General features: G+C 36.8%; 1 protein-coding gene across 8 annotated transcripts in view; it reads left to right on the forward strand.

Moving 5' to 3' along the window:
- The window catches only part of LOC131437791 (uncharacterized), a 123,788-nt gene that overhangs the window by 97,760 nt on the left and 11,535 nt on the right, over window positions 1-14,493 (forward strand). For 4 of the 8 annotated variants that reach the window (XM_058607369.1, XM_058607368.1, XM_058607367.1 and 1 more), the window contains exons 14-18: window positions 3,235-4,207; window positions 4,268-4,563; window positions 4,627-4,742; window positions 4,980-5,067; window positions 13,775-14,465. In XM_058607369.1, the coding sequence (XP_058463352.1) occupies window positions 3,235-4,207; window positions 4,268-4,563; window positions 4,627-4,742; window positions 4,980-5,067; window positions 13,775-14,465 (2,164 nt within the window). Of the gene's footprint in view, window positions 1-3,234; window positions 4,208-4,267; window positions 4,564-4,626; window positions 4,743-4,979; window positions 5,068-13,204; window positions 13,236-13,552; window positions 14,466-14,493 lie in introns of those variants that run through there. The other 4 variants (XM_058607371.1, XM_058607372.1, XM_058607370.1 and 1 more) reach the window with 4 other exon arrangements.

The raw sequence follows: 14,493 nt of genomic DNA on the forward strand, positions 1-14,493 counted from the left end.
TGTTTCCAATGATTTATTCTGGAAATGTGCGAGCTGGATATCTTGTTAATATGATGTCTTTGCTAATACGTAACCCTAGCTGCTCTTTTAATGCCGTTAGTATGTTTGTCTCTTGCTCCTTTACATGCTGATTTTGTCGGGACACAGCAATACCTTATTTTAATATGTATAGCTAATAAATGTCTTAAATGAAAGAGCATTTTTCAATGAAAAAACCCAATGTTTGAACACAATTTAAAAAAATTAAAAATATCTCCTCCGCCATTTTTTCTATAAACATGCTCGAAAGTATTTTCTATCAAATGAAAGAAACCGATTTTTTTTTCGTTTGCTCCAATGTTAGATATAGCAGTTTAAAAATGATCTGTTTTTGAACTAGTTTTGCTCATAACTTCGGTTCAGAAAACGCTACCTGAATGCGCTAGTCATGAAAAAATTGGTTTCAACAAACTCTAAAAGATATTCAAAGACACCAAAATCGAGAAGTGAATACTAAGAAAGCTAGAGCAAAAAAACTGATTTTTTTAGGAACACCCTAAGTTGATCTATTAAACTAGCTGTAACACTAAAACCGTTAGAGATACTACAATAGTGTTTTCGGTAAAGTTGCTTGATATAAATTTTCCTACAATTTTGCCGAAGGATGTAGTCCTCGATCTCAACACATACGGAAAATAATTTTTGGATCACCCTAATAATTAGAACCACCCTAATACCATATGCTTCAAAATATGGCTTATCTTTCACTGATCATTTGTTCCGAAGACATCATAGCTCTAAAGTATAAGGCTAAGCCACAATTGTTTTTGTCCCCCTAAATTGTGGATCCGGACCACTGTGCATTGATTCCATAATTAGTGCGGCGTAAAGGCATTCTGAGGAGGTTGTTGTTGCGAAGAGCTCGTGCGTGAACATTTATGTTTATTTGACAAAGAAGTGCTGAACAATCGACATTGTTCAACAAAACGTCGGCGATTAGCAATGCACGGGACAGATCACGTCGCACCTTCAGTGTATCGAGTCCGATAAGCAGTCCGTATTATTATTATTATTATTATTATTATTTTTATTATTATTATTATTATTATTATTATTATTATTATTATTATTATTATTATTATTAATGAATAATGGTGGTTCTAAAAATAACCTTCTATGAAGGCGTTCATGTTGGAGAGTGACAAAGTGGAATTCGAATCCCGATGGATGCCGCTGACTGCCGTCATCTATTTCCAAGCTGACTTGTTGTCCGTGGATGAGATACTGATATAGTTGGCGTAGGTTCAGCATTCACAACCGATTCTAATTTGTATTTTTCATGAGCAATAAAATACAGATTAATCTGTATTTATGGAAACCCTGTTTCGTACAGCATATTTCGTAACGACAGATCAGGAACACTGCCTGATTCGGAATCCACAGTTTATCTGGTTATTTTTTTTTTGCTTTCGTCATTCACCTTTTCGGACCAGGAAAAAACATATGACGCTTTTTGTGGGGTTGGGAATCGAACCCAGACGAGCTGCGTAAAAGGTATCGACTTGCCCTTTACGCTATACTCGTCCCCGAAAATAAAGCACGGTACATATTAGTGTGCATCTCAAGGTCCTGTTTTTGTTAATCACTGTTTTTTTGCGAAAAACATTGAGATTTAATATTATTAACTTCAATCGGTTACATTTAACCTTCCCTGTTTATTTCATATCAATACGGCAGACGTAAATATAAAATCGTAAAATAATTTTTGAAGTAATTATAGACGCTGTATAGACTGACGAGTGGATATAAATAATATATAATAATATATATTTTCGAGACGGGCTTGACAAGTATTTTATTGAAATAAACATCATTTTAATCCACAACTTAGATTTATAAATTTTAGATAGCTAAAAACGATTTTTTGTGGATTGTGGAAATTGAATTTTCAAATTTGAACAATACATTTTTGGTTTGACTTATAATTGCACCGTTACAATTATGCAAGTGACGCAGTTTGCAAAATTCACACAACCACTCAAGCTAGTACGTGCGTTTATCGATATTCGGATGTGTGGAAAAAGCATGTCAGTTTTTTTCGTATTCACATTATCCAGTTATGTCTCTGACATTACCCTTCCGCCTTTTTTTCCTTCCACACTGACTTGAGAATTACGAACATTCATTCTGTTGTCCCGGGCTGGCGGTTCAATGCATAGGACGCTGGTCTTACAAGCCAGTTGTCGTATGTTCGAGCCCCGACCTGGAAGGATTCTTAGTGTCAGTAGGATCCATAGTACTAGCCATGCAATGATTCTGTACACTAAGAATCGGCTGCGAAGTCTGTTGAAACAGAAAGGCCAAATTCCACAAAAGGAATGTAATGCCAAGACTTTGCTTTTACTTTCTGCCCATTCCTGTGTACCATAATTATTAGAAACAAAATTGTGGGGATTATTTTAAGCCTTTCATGCTCGTAAACAACATAATAATTGTAATCGATCTATTGAGGTCATTGTAAAACAAGGTTCGAAGTTTCCGTAGACGTGTTTATGATCTTGAAAAAAGTGATATATAATTTGCAATGCTTGAACAACCTTAGCTGCGCACTAATCGACCTCTACCGTAATAAATTCTCACGCGAGTATTGACGCTTCGCAAGATGTTCGCATTGTTACAGCGATTTAACAATATATCGCATTGAATTACTGTGCTTCGATCCGCGTTCCGCACTCAGAAGCGAAGCGATCCAATGCAATGCACTGTTATCGCATCGCATTCACTCTGACAGGTTTGCTGTGATCAAATGTAGCTAGCTTGGATGCGCTTCTTGACGTTTGCACTCTGACACCAACCTTTCGAAACATTCAGTGTGAGATACCCTCTTAGTGATGAGTGGGTATCGGGTTTTCTGGAATGACTCTGTTGGATGGTAAGTGCTGGTGCTGGCGTCTACTGTAGTGAAATGAGATTAGAGCAGTCTCATTATCTAGGTTGATATTTACAAAATCTTTGCGATTTCGTTTGAGCCAATTTATTTCAAATCCAGTAGATTTATGAGCCCCTCACTTGCCTCCATTAGTCTTCGTTGGTTATGAATTGTTCCTTCAGAGTGTCATTTCTGATGATGCAATCACTTGTAACAAAATGATGTACTTAATTTTATGAGATATTTTAACAGACTTTTTATCAACCTTTTCGATTTTATTCGACTAAACTAAACCAAGTCCCAATTCTGTTCATTCTAATTTTCAGATAACCGTTCGTTCCAGTCCCTTAAGTAACAAAGTAGATACTATTTCTGTTTGCCGGCAATGTCATAAGAACTGTAAAAGTCGTATGAACTCTCCTAGCAGTAATTCACTGACGGTGCAACATAGCCAAACTTCATCAATCCGTTGCTGCGTTTCCTCGTCAACGACCGGTAGTAGCTTGAACAAAAGTCCTCATTCAAGCTCGAGTATATCTTCCACTAGTACTCTGACGATGCCAAGTAAATCACCCACGAAACCGGAAGATGCAGCTCCGGGTAGGTCAACGGTGGAATTCGACGTGTCGTCATACAAACAACCATCGCACAAACAGCATCCGTCACCATCCCTTAGCCTCAGCAACTACAAGACCAAGTGCCAAACGCCCTGCCACTGTAAGTGTACCCCAAAAGACTTCGAAAAAATTAATCTCAGTCCGGACGAATTACTCCACGAACGGGTTAAGATACTTAGGAATGCCAATGAAGTGAATACAAGTGTTTCAAGCTCTACGGGATCACCGAAGGTAAACGGAAACTTGACTATGAAAACGTTACGAACTAGCAGATGTGATGACAATTTGGAGAATAACAACGTCGATGATTGGTCGCTGATGCTGATTGGATTAGCCCAAATCAATCCGGCTGCTTCCCTGGTTCATATGGATCCATTCGAGGTAGTTCCTACAATTGCCGTAGTACCACCGACACCGGATGCCCTTACGAATAGCAACTGTAAACAAAACATGTCGCTCAATTGGACCGATACTAACCGTTTACAGCTAGGAAATATCAATGAGAGCAATGATTACGAGGAATATTCTCCGGACAACTCGCCGGAAGATGAACTACCGGATCATCCTTATCGGGCGTTAAGTACTGGAATGAAGCGCTACGGAACACTATCCAGCTTGGAACGTGTTCCATCCGATGAAACGGACAAGACGTACAATTCATCCGAGGAAGACTCGGAAAGCGGTTGGTAGTGTATCTTTTGAGGATGTGGATGCAGAGACTATTTTTTTCTTTTGCCTTCAGACATCAAAATCGTCACCAAAGAAGTATACGACAGTAACGCACAACCATTCATGAATTGGACGGCTAGAGCCGGTAGCTTCATCGAGGAATCAAGAGCCTTCATCGATCGCTATCTGGGCCGCGGTAATACTGCTGAGGAAAGCAAAGACGACAACGACGTCGTAGTCGTTGTTGAGGAGGAAACCATTGAAGGCGAAACGTCGGTAACGTCCGGCGAGGAGGTGTGGGGAACTCCGACAAGCGGAGGCGAAAACGACGACATGCAAATTTTTGGTAGCATCGAGCAGACACATTCGGTAAATAGTTCGATTGCTATCATTTATTCACTAATGAATGTATGTATTCACTTCTTGTTAAAGTCTCCGACAAAGTCTACGTCTTCCTACACTGGAGATGATGATACAGAACTGATGATGGATGAGCTACTGATGGCACCACCGATGACTGCCAGTGCTGTCCGTGGACTTTTACCCAGGTATCTGTAATTTGTTCTCCTTGTTAATCCTAGTAGATATCTATTGTTTGATAGATAGCTTAGTCCTACCGTTTTATTGCTAGACTTAGACTAGTCTAAAAGATAACAAGTAAAGAATAGAAAATTAGATCCTTTAGAAGAATACAATAGTTTAGAGGAGATTAACTAAATTATTCCGTTTTTTTTTTTTGCTATGATTTTCCATTCTCAATTATTTGTTGAATTGAATTACTATAGACGAAAACTAGAACCGCTGTTCGAAGAGGATAGCGAAAGTTGTGAATCAGACGATGATAGTAAACCCTTGAGCGGACGTGACAAACAGGTAGGATGTGATAAATACAGCCTGTAATGCCAACTTTTGTTCTGTTTAATCATTATTTTCGTATAGAGTAAGGTTTGCCATTAATGGTTTTAGTATTCCCAGTTCGGAGTTGAGTTTTGAAATTTCTTTACCTAGAATTTGCTCAATTTAATTGTTGCAAGTACGGTAAGAGCCATTCGGAGCTCAAGTTTGATGATTCTGCATTCGGTGTTGCCTGTTTGAAAATCGTAAAACGCTTTGCTTTACCATAGGATAAGGGAATGGGCAGAAGGTTGGTATCACATTCACAATTTTTAAGTTTTTCTGTTGTTTCAAATGCATAGCACTGTTTTCAATCGGCAAAATCATGCACAAACAACTACGATTGCCGAATAGGACCATTTTGATCATACAAGGGACCCATGAGATGGTGAACGTCCATATTCCATAAAAGATTTGTAGTTTTCAATAATAGCACAAAATCATATAGTCATTGACGAGCTATATTGAAAAGTTTAAAAAAAGTTGTGTTTTTCAGATTAGTTGAAATAAAATTCTTAATTATGGGGCTCATGATTTGAATTCAACGTTCCCGTTTATGTCACTGGATTTGTAAAGGGTGATTTTTTAAGAGCTTGAGAACTTTTTTAAACAATAAAACGCATAAAATTTGCAAAATCTCATCGGTTCTTTATTTTAAACGTTAGATTGGTACATGACATTTACTTTTTGAAGATAATTTCATTTAAATGTTGACCGCGGCTGCGTCTTAGGTGGTCCATTCGGAAAATCCGCTTTTTTATCGACAAATTTTGTTCAGCGATGAGGCTCATTTCTGGTTGAATGGCTACGTAAATAAGCAAAATTGCCGCATTTGGAGTGAAGAGCAACCAGAAGCCGTTCAAGAACTGCCCATGCATCCCGAAAAATGCACTGTTTGGTGTGGTTTGTACGCTGGTGGAATCATTGGACCGTATTTTTTCAAAGATGCTGTTGGACGCAACGTTACAGTGAATGGCGATCGCTATCGTTCGATGCTAACAAACTTTTTGTTGCCAAAAATGGAAGAACTGAACTTGGTTGACATGTGGTTTCAACAAGATGGCGCTACATGCCACACAGCTCGCGATTCTATGGCCATTTTGAGGGAAAACTTCGGAGAACAATTCATCTCAAGAAATGGACCGGTAAGTTGGCCACCAAGATCATGCGATTTGACGCCTTTAGACTATTTTTTGTGGGGCTACGTCAAGTCTAAAGTCTACAGAAATAAGCCAGTAACTATTCCAGCTTTGGAAGACAACATTTCCGAAGAAATTCGGGCTATTCCGGCCGAAATGCTCGAAAAAGTTGCCCAAAATTGGACTTTCCGAATGGACCACCTAAGACGCAGCCGCGGTCAACATTTAAATGAAATTATCTTCAAAAAGTAAATGTCATGTACCAATCTAACGTTTAAAATAAAGAACCGATGAGATTTTGCAAATTTTATGCGTTTTATTGTTTAAAAAAGTTCTCAAGCTCTTAAAAAATCACCCTTTATGAATCGAAAGATACTAACGGTCAATAGGGGAGGGGTATAGTGTGATTATATTTTAGTGTCGAAATAACTTTTTTTTTAATTAAAAACGTACCTAACCCACCTAGCTGTGAGATGATAACTCTTTTTTATCAATCAGCATGTGATTTTCGCGTGAATATTCTTCGTTGTGTTTAGTTTTTATGAAATTATTTTAATGATTAAATTATTAAAATTGTGGAACTGCAAACCTAATAGAAGACAGAAATTGTATAAAACCTTAAAAGTATTCCTTTCAATCTAAACATGTGACAATCGCCCCTCTCCTTTGTCGATATAATTGAGCATAATACAATATAATATAATACAACATAATATAATATAATATAACATAAATTAATATAAAATATATAATATAATACAATACAATATAATATATCACATTCTAATGCAATACAAAACAATATATGATATAATTCAATAAACATAATGGCGATGGCGACGTCCGGTTTATTGATATTTTTTGACAACCCTTATAATATGGGTATTTTCGGAACGGGTTTGATGAGTAGATGTCGGAAAACGATGTTTGAGGTAGTTCTGAATTCTAAAATGGCGACTTCTGGTTTATTGATATTCCTTGAAAACCCTTATAATATGGGTATTTTTGTCTGTTGGATATCTGTTCTCTGTGATATAACATAATATAAAATGATATAATATAATATAATATTTCTTTTTCATAATAATAATAAAAATAATAATAATAATAATAATAATAATAATAATAATAATAATAATAAAAATAATAATAATAATAATAATAATAATAATAATAATAATAATAATAATAATAATAATAATAATAATAATAACAGTGTATAATACAGTTTAATATAATTCAATTCAATATATAATAAATAACACAACAAACAACAGAACCACATGTTGCAATATACTATGAAAAATATTGCACTTTAGGATGGACTTCAAACTACAAACCATTTCGAACCCTCTCATTCTGCTACCAACTCAGAAGGCGATAGCACACAGTCGAGGCCAAATGTCATCATAGACGCTCGGGGAGGCATGAGATAGGAACTTGTGAGGACTTAACTATCCCACCATTTGACGACCTGATGTGCATAGTCTTTTAAGTGCTATGTTTTATAAAATTTACTGGTAAACTCATCTAGTTGGCAGACCTTGTTAGTTGGTGGATATATAAATCTATTTTCGGATTATTAGTTCCCGGTTTCCGCTTCCGAACGGAACTCACTTCGATTTCTCAGCAACGGTTCAACCGATTTTCACAAATCATGATTCAAATTGAAGCTCCCAGTGTTTTAAAAGATACTGTGTAATTTCATCCAGATTCGACTTCCGGTTCCGAAATTATAGGGCAATGAGCATCAAAACTTTCAGACTATCATACAAAATGATGCAAAATCGATACGCATCGGTACGTGCTGGTACGGAAGAAGAAGAAAACGCCACCACCTAGCACACAGCCCGCTTAGTTCAATGTTGTATAGCGTGCAGGGTAGCCACATTTAAATCTGTATCAACCTGACGTAACTGTTTACAAATTGAAAAGGTGATGGTAGTTTATACCAAAAAAAAAAATTTCGATTTTATTCAAGTTTGAAAAAAAATTGACAGAATCTTCTAGTGATATTTTTAAAAACATAAGTAATATGAGAAAGTCACCACCGTTACAGCAAAAGGCGGATTAAAAATTTTTTTTATAATTTTAGTTTTTCGGTTGATTTTCTGTTCCTTGGAAAAGTATTCAACTTTTTTTACAGTGTACATTTTTAAGAATGCCCAATCGATTTTCTACCACTTATTCGTGGACGCCATTTTTATGCAATTTACACTTTCCGAGTTACCACGATTTGAAAAAACTACATGCAAAAATGAATACGCCCTTTTTTTAATTTTGAGTCGAATTGTATTCTGCATCCATGCAAAACAAATGTTTTGTCATACGGGAAACGTGTGCAAAGTTTCATCCGAGTCGGAGTATGAGAAGTCTGATGACTTGCCAACCATTTCTGGAATTGCTCAGGTGATTTTGACATCAATACGTCTTACTGTATTATGTTGAGCCTTTTTCAAAATTTGCCTTGGAGGAAAGTGTCATGTTTTAGTTCGTTGTACTCAACGCAACATCATTTTCGCATCATGCCAACGGCAATATGTTTGGTATTTTATGGTTAAATTTCTAGTTGGTTTTATTTGTTTTTGTTCTGCGTTTTGCTGTTTTCGTTCTTCACCAAGTGACAGCATTTGAATACAGAAAATTCGTTTAGCTGAATGGTTATGACAAAATCAACAGATATGTTAGTTAAATCAACTACATTTCAGTTGAAACAACCAGGGCGATATTGCAATATTGTAGTATTGTTAGGTTTTATGGTTCAAATTTAATCTATTCATTTATATAATTTGAGTCGATCTAGGAAAAGTCTTGGTTCAAAATTCAGATCTAGAATCCAGAATTCAGATATTTTGATCCAGGATTGAAATCCAGCGTTCAAATTCAGGTTATGAATCCAGGTCCAGGCTAAGAAGCCAGCTTCAGAATCTTGATCCCGAAATATAATTAGGGTTCAGAATCCATCTGTGGATCTGAATCTAAACCTGGGCTAACTATAGTACTCGTTTGAGTTCAGATCCTGATACAAATCTAAGTCCAGAACCAGGACGAGTATTATCATTATTACTAACCCACTTCCAGGTTCTGATCCAAATCCAAATCGTAGACTTTAACCAGGACCTAGATTTAAGGCTTGTTAGAGACAATAACTGATCTCTTCTGCAATATTTACTTCACCTTCGCGTCCTTCTGGTGATTCTGCTCCTAAACTTCCAGACTGTTGTCAAACTTGTATCGAACGATTTAAGAACGTTATGAACAGTGGAACCAGCCGGAAAACCAAGCTTTTTTGCAAATTTTCTTGCTGAAATATTCAGGTTTTCATAGCAACCGCGCACAATTGCTTTTCGCAATGGCTCTTCTTTCGACGCCATCTTCGATCTAATAACTTGTAGTATAATCAAAAATCGATTTTACACAATGAACAGACATACGTTCATTATACTGCGAAATATTTCAAGCGTTGATGAAATATTTACAGAAATATACATATTTATGAATATCCAAATTTTCTCGCGAACTGCGGTCCATATTTATTCTGGGGTACAATAATGCTACTGGTTCCAGATCCTAAATTTCCAGATTCATGATCAGGATTTGAACCAAAATCTCAATGTGTGATTGATCCAGTAGTATGGTAAGTCCCAAACCAATTGATATTTTTCATACGAGGGAAAAGCAGCGTTCGACATAGAATAACGTTTGCGATCCTTTTCAATCGTAGCCACGCCATGTTTCAATCTATTTCAATTTGCTCGAATTCTCATTCGATTAATTAGCATAAATTACAGATTCGCAAGAATCAATCTAATCAGTCAGTTTCCTTAGTCACACGAATTAGATCCGACGAATAAGTCAAACAAACCCATTTTAATTAACTTTTCCGCATACTGTTTGACAGCTATGGACGGGTGTTAATTTATAGTGAAACAGTCAGTGTTCTAACATTTTGAGGTCAATATGCAGTAAAAAGTATCCATTACTCTAGTGACAATTGCCCTCCGGAAATGAAGGAAATTCTAGTGAAATATTAAATGTTCAAGTTCGACGGTGAAGATATTTTTGGATATGTTTCGACAGAAAATATTGAAAAGAAATCACATTGTTCTAAAATAATTTCCTTCTTCCAATGTCATGAGTCGAGGGTTTTTCCACAAATTGTGTTGCTTTGCAAGTTTTATATTTAGCCTTGAACATATACTGTATTGGCACACATAGACATAAACGTCAATGAGCAGTGAGAACATTAACTAGTTTTGATTCCACAGTTTTTGGAGTTTCTCACCCGTTTAACAATTCCGCAAAGCCGTCAAAGCTGACTTAAAGCCAACGAAAATTTTCGCAAGAAATTTGAAGTGTTTGTGTTTATTAAATAATGTAACTGTACTACGTCTTCAATCCGAAAAATCGATCGTCGAACTGAACTATTTTGAATGTGATAATACACAACTCCGCATGCAAATGAAACACACTTCCTCACGCAAACATCAATTATGCCGTTTGCATCACCAATTGAGATTTTCTCTCATATCATCCTCTGGGAAATAATATGTGAGATATTACACAAGCTTTTTCACAAGTTTTCATTTTTCGTTAAACTCATGTATCAGTCAGCCTGCAGTCGGATTCTTGTTGGGTGCAGATAAAAGGCTTACTTCGATCAATGTGATATAAACAGGTGGGGTTGACCACATGGCTTACTTGTGTTAGAAATCAGAACTTCGTAAATACATAGTGGGGTATGACGACATACATTAAAAATAAACATGCTTTGATTCAATGTCAACTAGTCCGACACTAACACAAACGAGTTGTGTTTGTCCCACCTGTTTCTGTCAAATTGTACTTCGATGGGATGGCCTTTTACTATATTCCCTTGTCGGATATTTTCATATTATAAAAACAATAGAGTTGGCAAAAATGACAATGAATGATTTAGTAAAGGTTGCATACATTCGCAACATTTATTGCATTTGTTTGCTGAATTTTTTGTCGTGAATACGACTTACTTTACTATGGGGTGCCTTTTCAAAATTTACCCTCTGAGGGAGTGATAAGTTTTTGATCGTGAATATCTCTTGTTGTATCTAACGAATCAAGATAATTTTTGCTACATGCCATCGGGAATATGATCACAATATGATGATAAAATTTTCAGTTGTGTGACATAATCTCAAATAATTCAAAATTAAACTTTTCTGAAATGTTTGGTATAAACGAGTATCAAAGAGGATAATTCATAAGGCGCGATTGCTTTTCTCGTATTTTTAAAGCTCATAGCTCAGTGATCTGTGAAGGGATTTATATAATCTAACTACCAATAGAATCGAAATTTTTCAACTTAAACGTGTATAGCAAAAGCATTGCAGTATTTCAATAGTACACTATTGAAAAACCTGTTTCATTTGACCCATGTCAACAACAGCCAATCAGAACGCGTTCTGAGGAAGAGAACACAATATCTGCTGCTGTACAACAAATCGTTCGAGAAAAATGTTCCGAAAAGTGGTGAATATCGTAGTGAGTTCCTCAATTTGGTACTTCTGAATGCTAGAAACGAATCCCTACAGCATATTGATAGTTGATTTCAATAAATTATGCAAATCCGAAATGAAATAATCAACATTAAAATTCTGTATGCGGCTATTTTTATAGCCGTTAGGACCGCCCATTAGAGAAAAAGTTACAAACGAAATCAGGTAAAAACAAGCCCCTCAACAAAACTTGAATCAGTTTGGATTCTATCGCCACTGCGAGCAGATGTGTTTTGTGTCATCTGCACAACTAGTTTCGCTTTCGACAAGAGCGATTACGTCACAGCTGCCAGTCATTAGCATTGGTGAAAAAACAACGGTGGAGAGCATTACACAAAATCAGCCTTTTTAATGGCTCTAAAAGTTTTGTAAAGAACTATTAGGATTTGTTGTTCGCAAATCGAAAGGAAATATCCTCAGTTTAGTGCAAATCTAGAACAGTTTGATTAGATTTGTGCACTTTTCGCTGTGTAAAATTCACAGTAATCGAGATCAAGTGAAGCCTTCTTTGTTTTGTGCGAAAAATGTTCCAGAGTTTAATGTTGAAGAGAATTACGCAATTTGACTCTTATGAATGCTAGAAACGAATCCCTACAGCATATTGATAGTTTCTATCAATAAATTATGCAAATCCGAAATGAAATAATCGACATTAAAATTCTGTATGCGGCTATTTTTATAGCCGTTAGGACCGCCCATTAGTGAAAAACCATAAACGAAATCAGGTAGAAACAAGCCTCTCAACAAAAAGTGAAGCCTTCTTTGTTTTTGCGAAAAATGTGCAAAAGGGGAATGCTTGCATAATTCATACAATTTATCAACTAATTGATATTCGGAAGTGTTAAGGAACATGTCAGTTGTTTTCGTATTCACGACATCCAGTTATGTCTCTGACATTACTCACCAGCCTTTTTTTAATATATCGAATTTTCAAAGAACAAAAGAACGGTTCAGTGGAACTCGTTCTTTTCTCTGCCCTTCTCTAACCAATAAAGGTGGTCTTTTTTATCAAACGATGTCTAGAAAAATAATGTGATTTTAACCGTAAGCCTATGATGGTACTGGGTCGTATGAATAAAATGTAGTTAAATTGGATAACGAAACAAAAGTACTTCTTACTATCAAATTTCTACAAGTGCTAATTCGAAACTATTCGAAACACGCAACGCACGATGTATAATTGTAACCGGTCACTGGTACTTAAAGTTCAAGTTTATCAATACCACTTCTAGCTAAACTGATAGTAGTGTTTGCCATCGACGTTTGCTCAAATGCGACTCTACAGCAGCTTCTTTTTGAAGAATCATTTTTTTTTCATTCTACGCTAAATCGATCAGCTTTTGTTCGGTGCATCTTTCAATTTACCACCAAAAGTAAGCAATTTCAGCTGCAATACTGATACGGCGTATCTGTATTTCCACTTCTAATCTTTTGAACCTGTAGAACCAATCACACCAAAAATCGAAAAAATGACGTGAGTAGTAATCATCCATTATTTCTTCGTATTTCTTCAACGAAAATTCATTACCTGCACAAATTCAAAATCATCAAATACTATCAGTTGTTTCGAGAATTCACCGTTTCATGATATAGTTTTTATTTCTTGTGTTTCGTTTTCTTTTTTAATATACTGAATACACGAACTGTACTCGATTTGTAATTGGCAACACTTACTTGAGCATACCGGCCAGATCTAATGCTTCCGAATGAATTCAATTAACACTACCATTCTTCATTTATTCAAATTTTACTAGCGTAGTATTTCTAGAGCCTGTTTTTTTTCTCTTTCAGTGTGTAACTGACAAAACCTAAAATAATATTTCTAACATTTACGATATCTAGATGTGTGTGCTAACCAATTGCCGCGCGTTCGTTGTTTTACGATTCTGATTTAGCAAGATAAAAAATTACCGATCTAGTCGTTACCGTGTTGCTACCCATTGATTGTAACCGTTCGTTGATTCCGTAGATATCTTATAATTAGCGGGTAATTTACTTTCGATAAATTGGCAGGGGCAAGCTGTGGAAAGAAATCGTCCGGATTATGTGGACTTAAGAGATTCCACCGGATCCGACTCAGTAAGTACAACACCGTCGTCGACTCCTCAGGCGGAAAAGAAGGAAACTGTGAAGACTACCACTCCCGACGAAAACTATGGGAGTGTTGCTGACAGATGCTCTGCATCTGTACTGCTCCCGAGCACCGGGATACGCTCTGCAAACGGTATCGATCGTTTCGGGGCGACTTCCGGTGCTGTACCGATCCTCACGTTGCCACCACCGCCGTCTACCGACCCACCACCACCCCTCTACGGACTCAGTCCGAGACTGGAGATGCGGCTGGCACTCAATCACGACATTCTCGGCGACGAAGACCTAATCAGCTACAGTCCTGGTCCGGATCTGACTTCGATTCTCGGGCAAGACCTCTCCACATACCACCGGATGAGTGGGAAGGATGTCATCATGAATCGGATTATTCCACGAGTCAACAGCTACAGCAGTATACCGACAGCACTGATCAAACTTTCTACCAGCAGTCAACAGATTCATCCCAGCACCAGCAACATCACCAATCACCCGGTGAAAAACGGAACGAGCTCATCATATCAACAAAACAATTCAAAAATGGATACTCCTACGCCGAACCGCAGAAAACCTCAAAGTCCAGTTACTTGGAACAGTTCTGGGTCTGTGGATCGAGGTATGGTTCTTAGTTTAGTTTAGTACCG

The sequence above is a fragment of the Malaya genurostris genome, chromosome 3 (assembly GCF_030247185.1).
Source record: "Malaya genurostris strain Urasoe2022 chromosome 3, Malgen_1.1, whole genome shotgun sequence".
In the NCBI taxonomy this organism is placed as follows: Eukaryota; Metazoa; Arthropoda; class Insecta; order Diptera; family Culicidae; genus Malaya; species Malaya genurostris.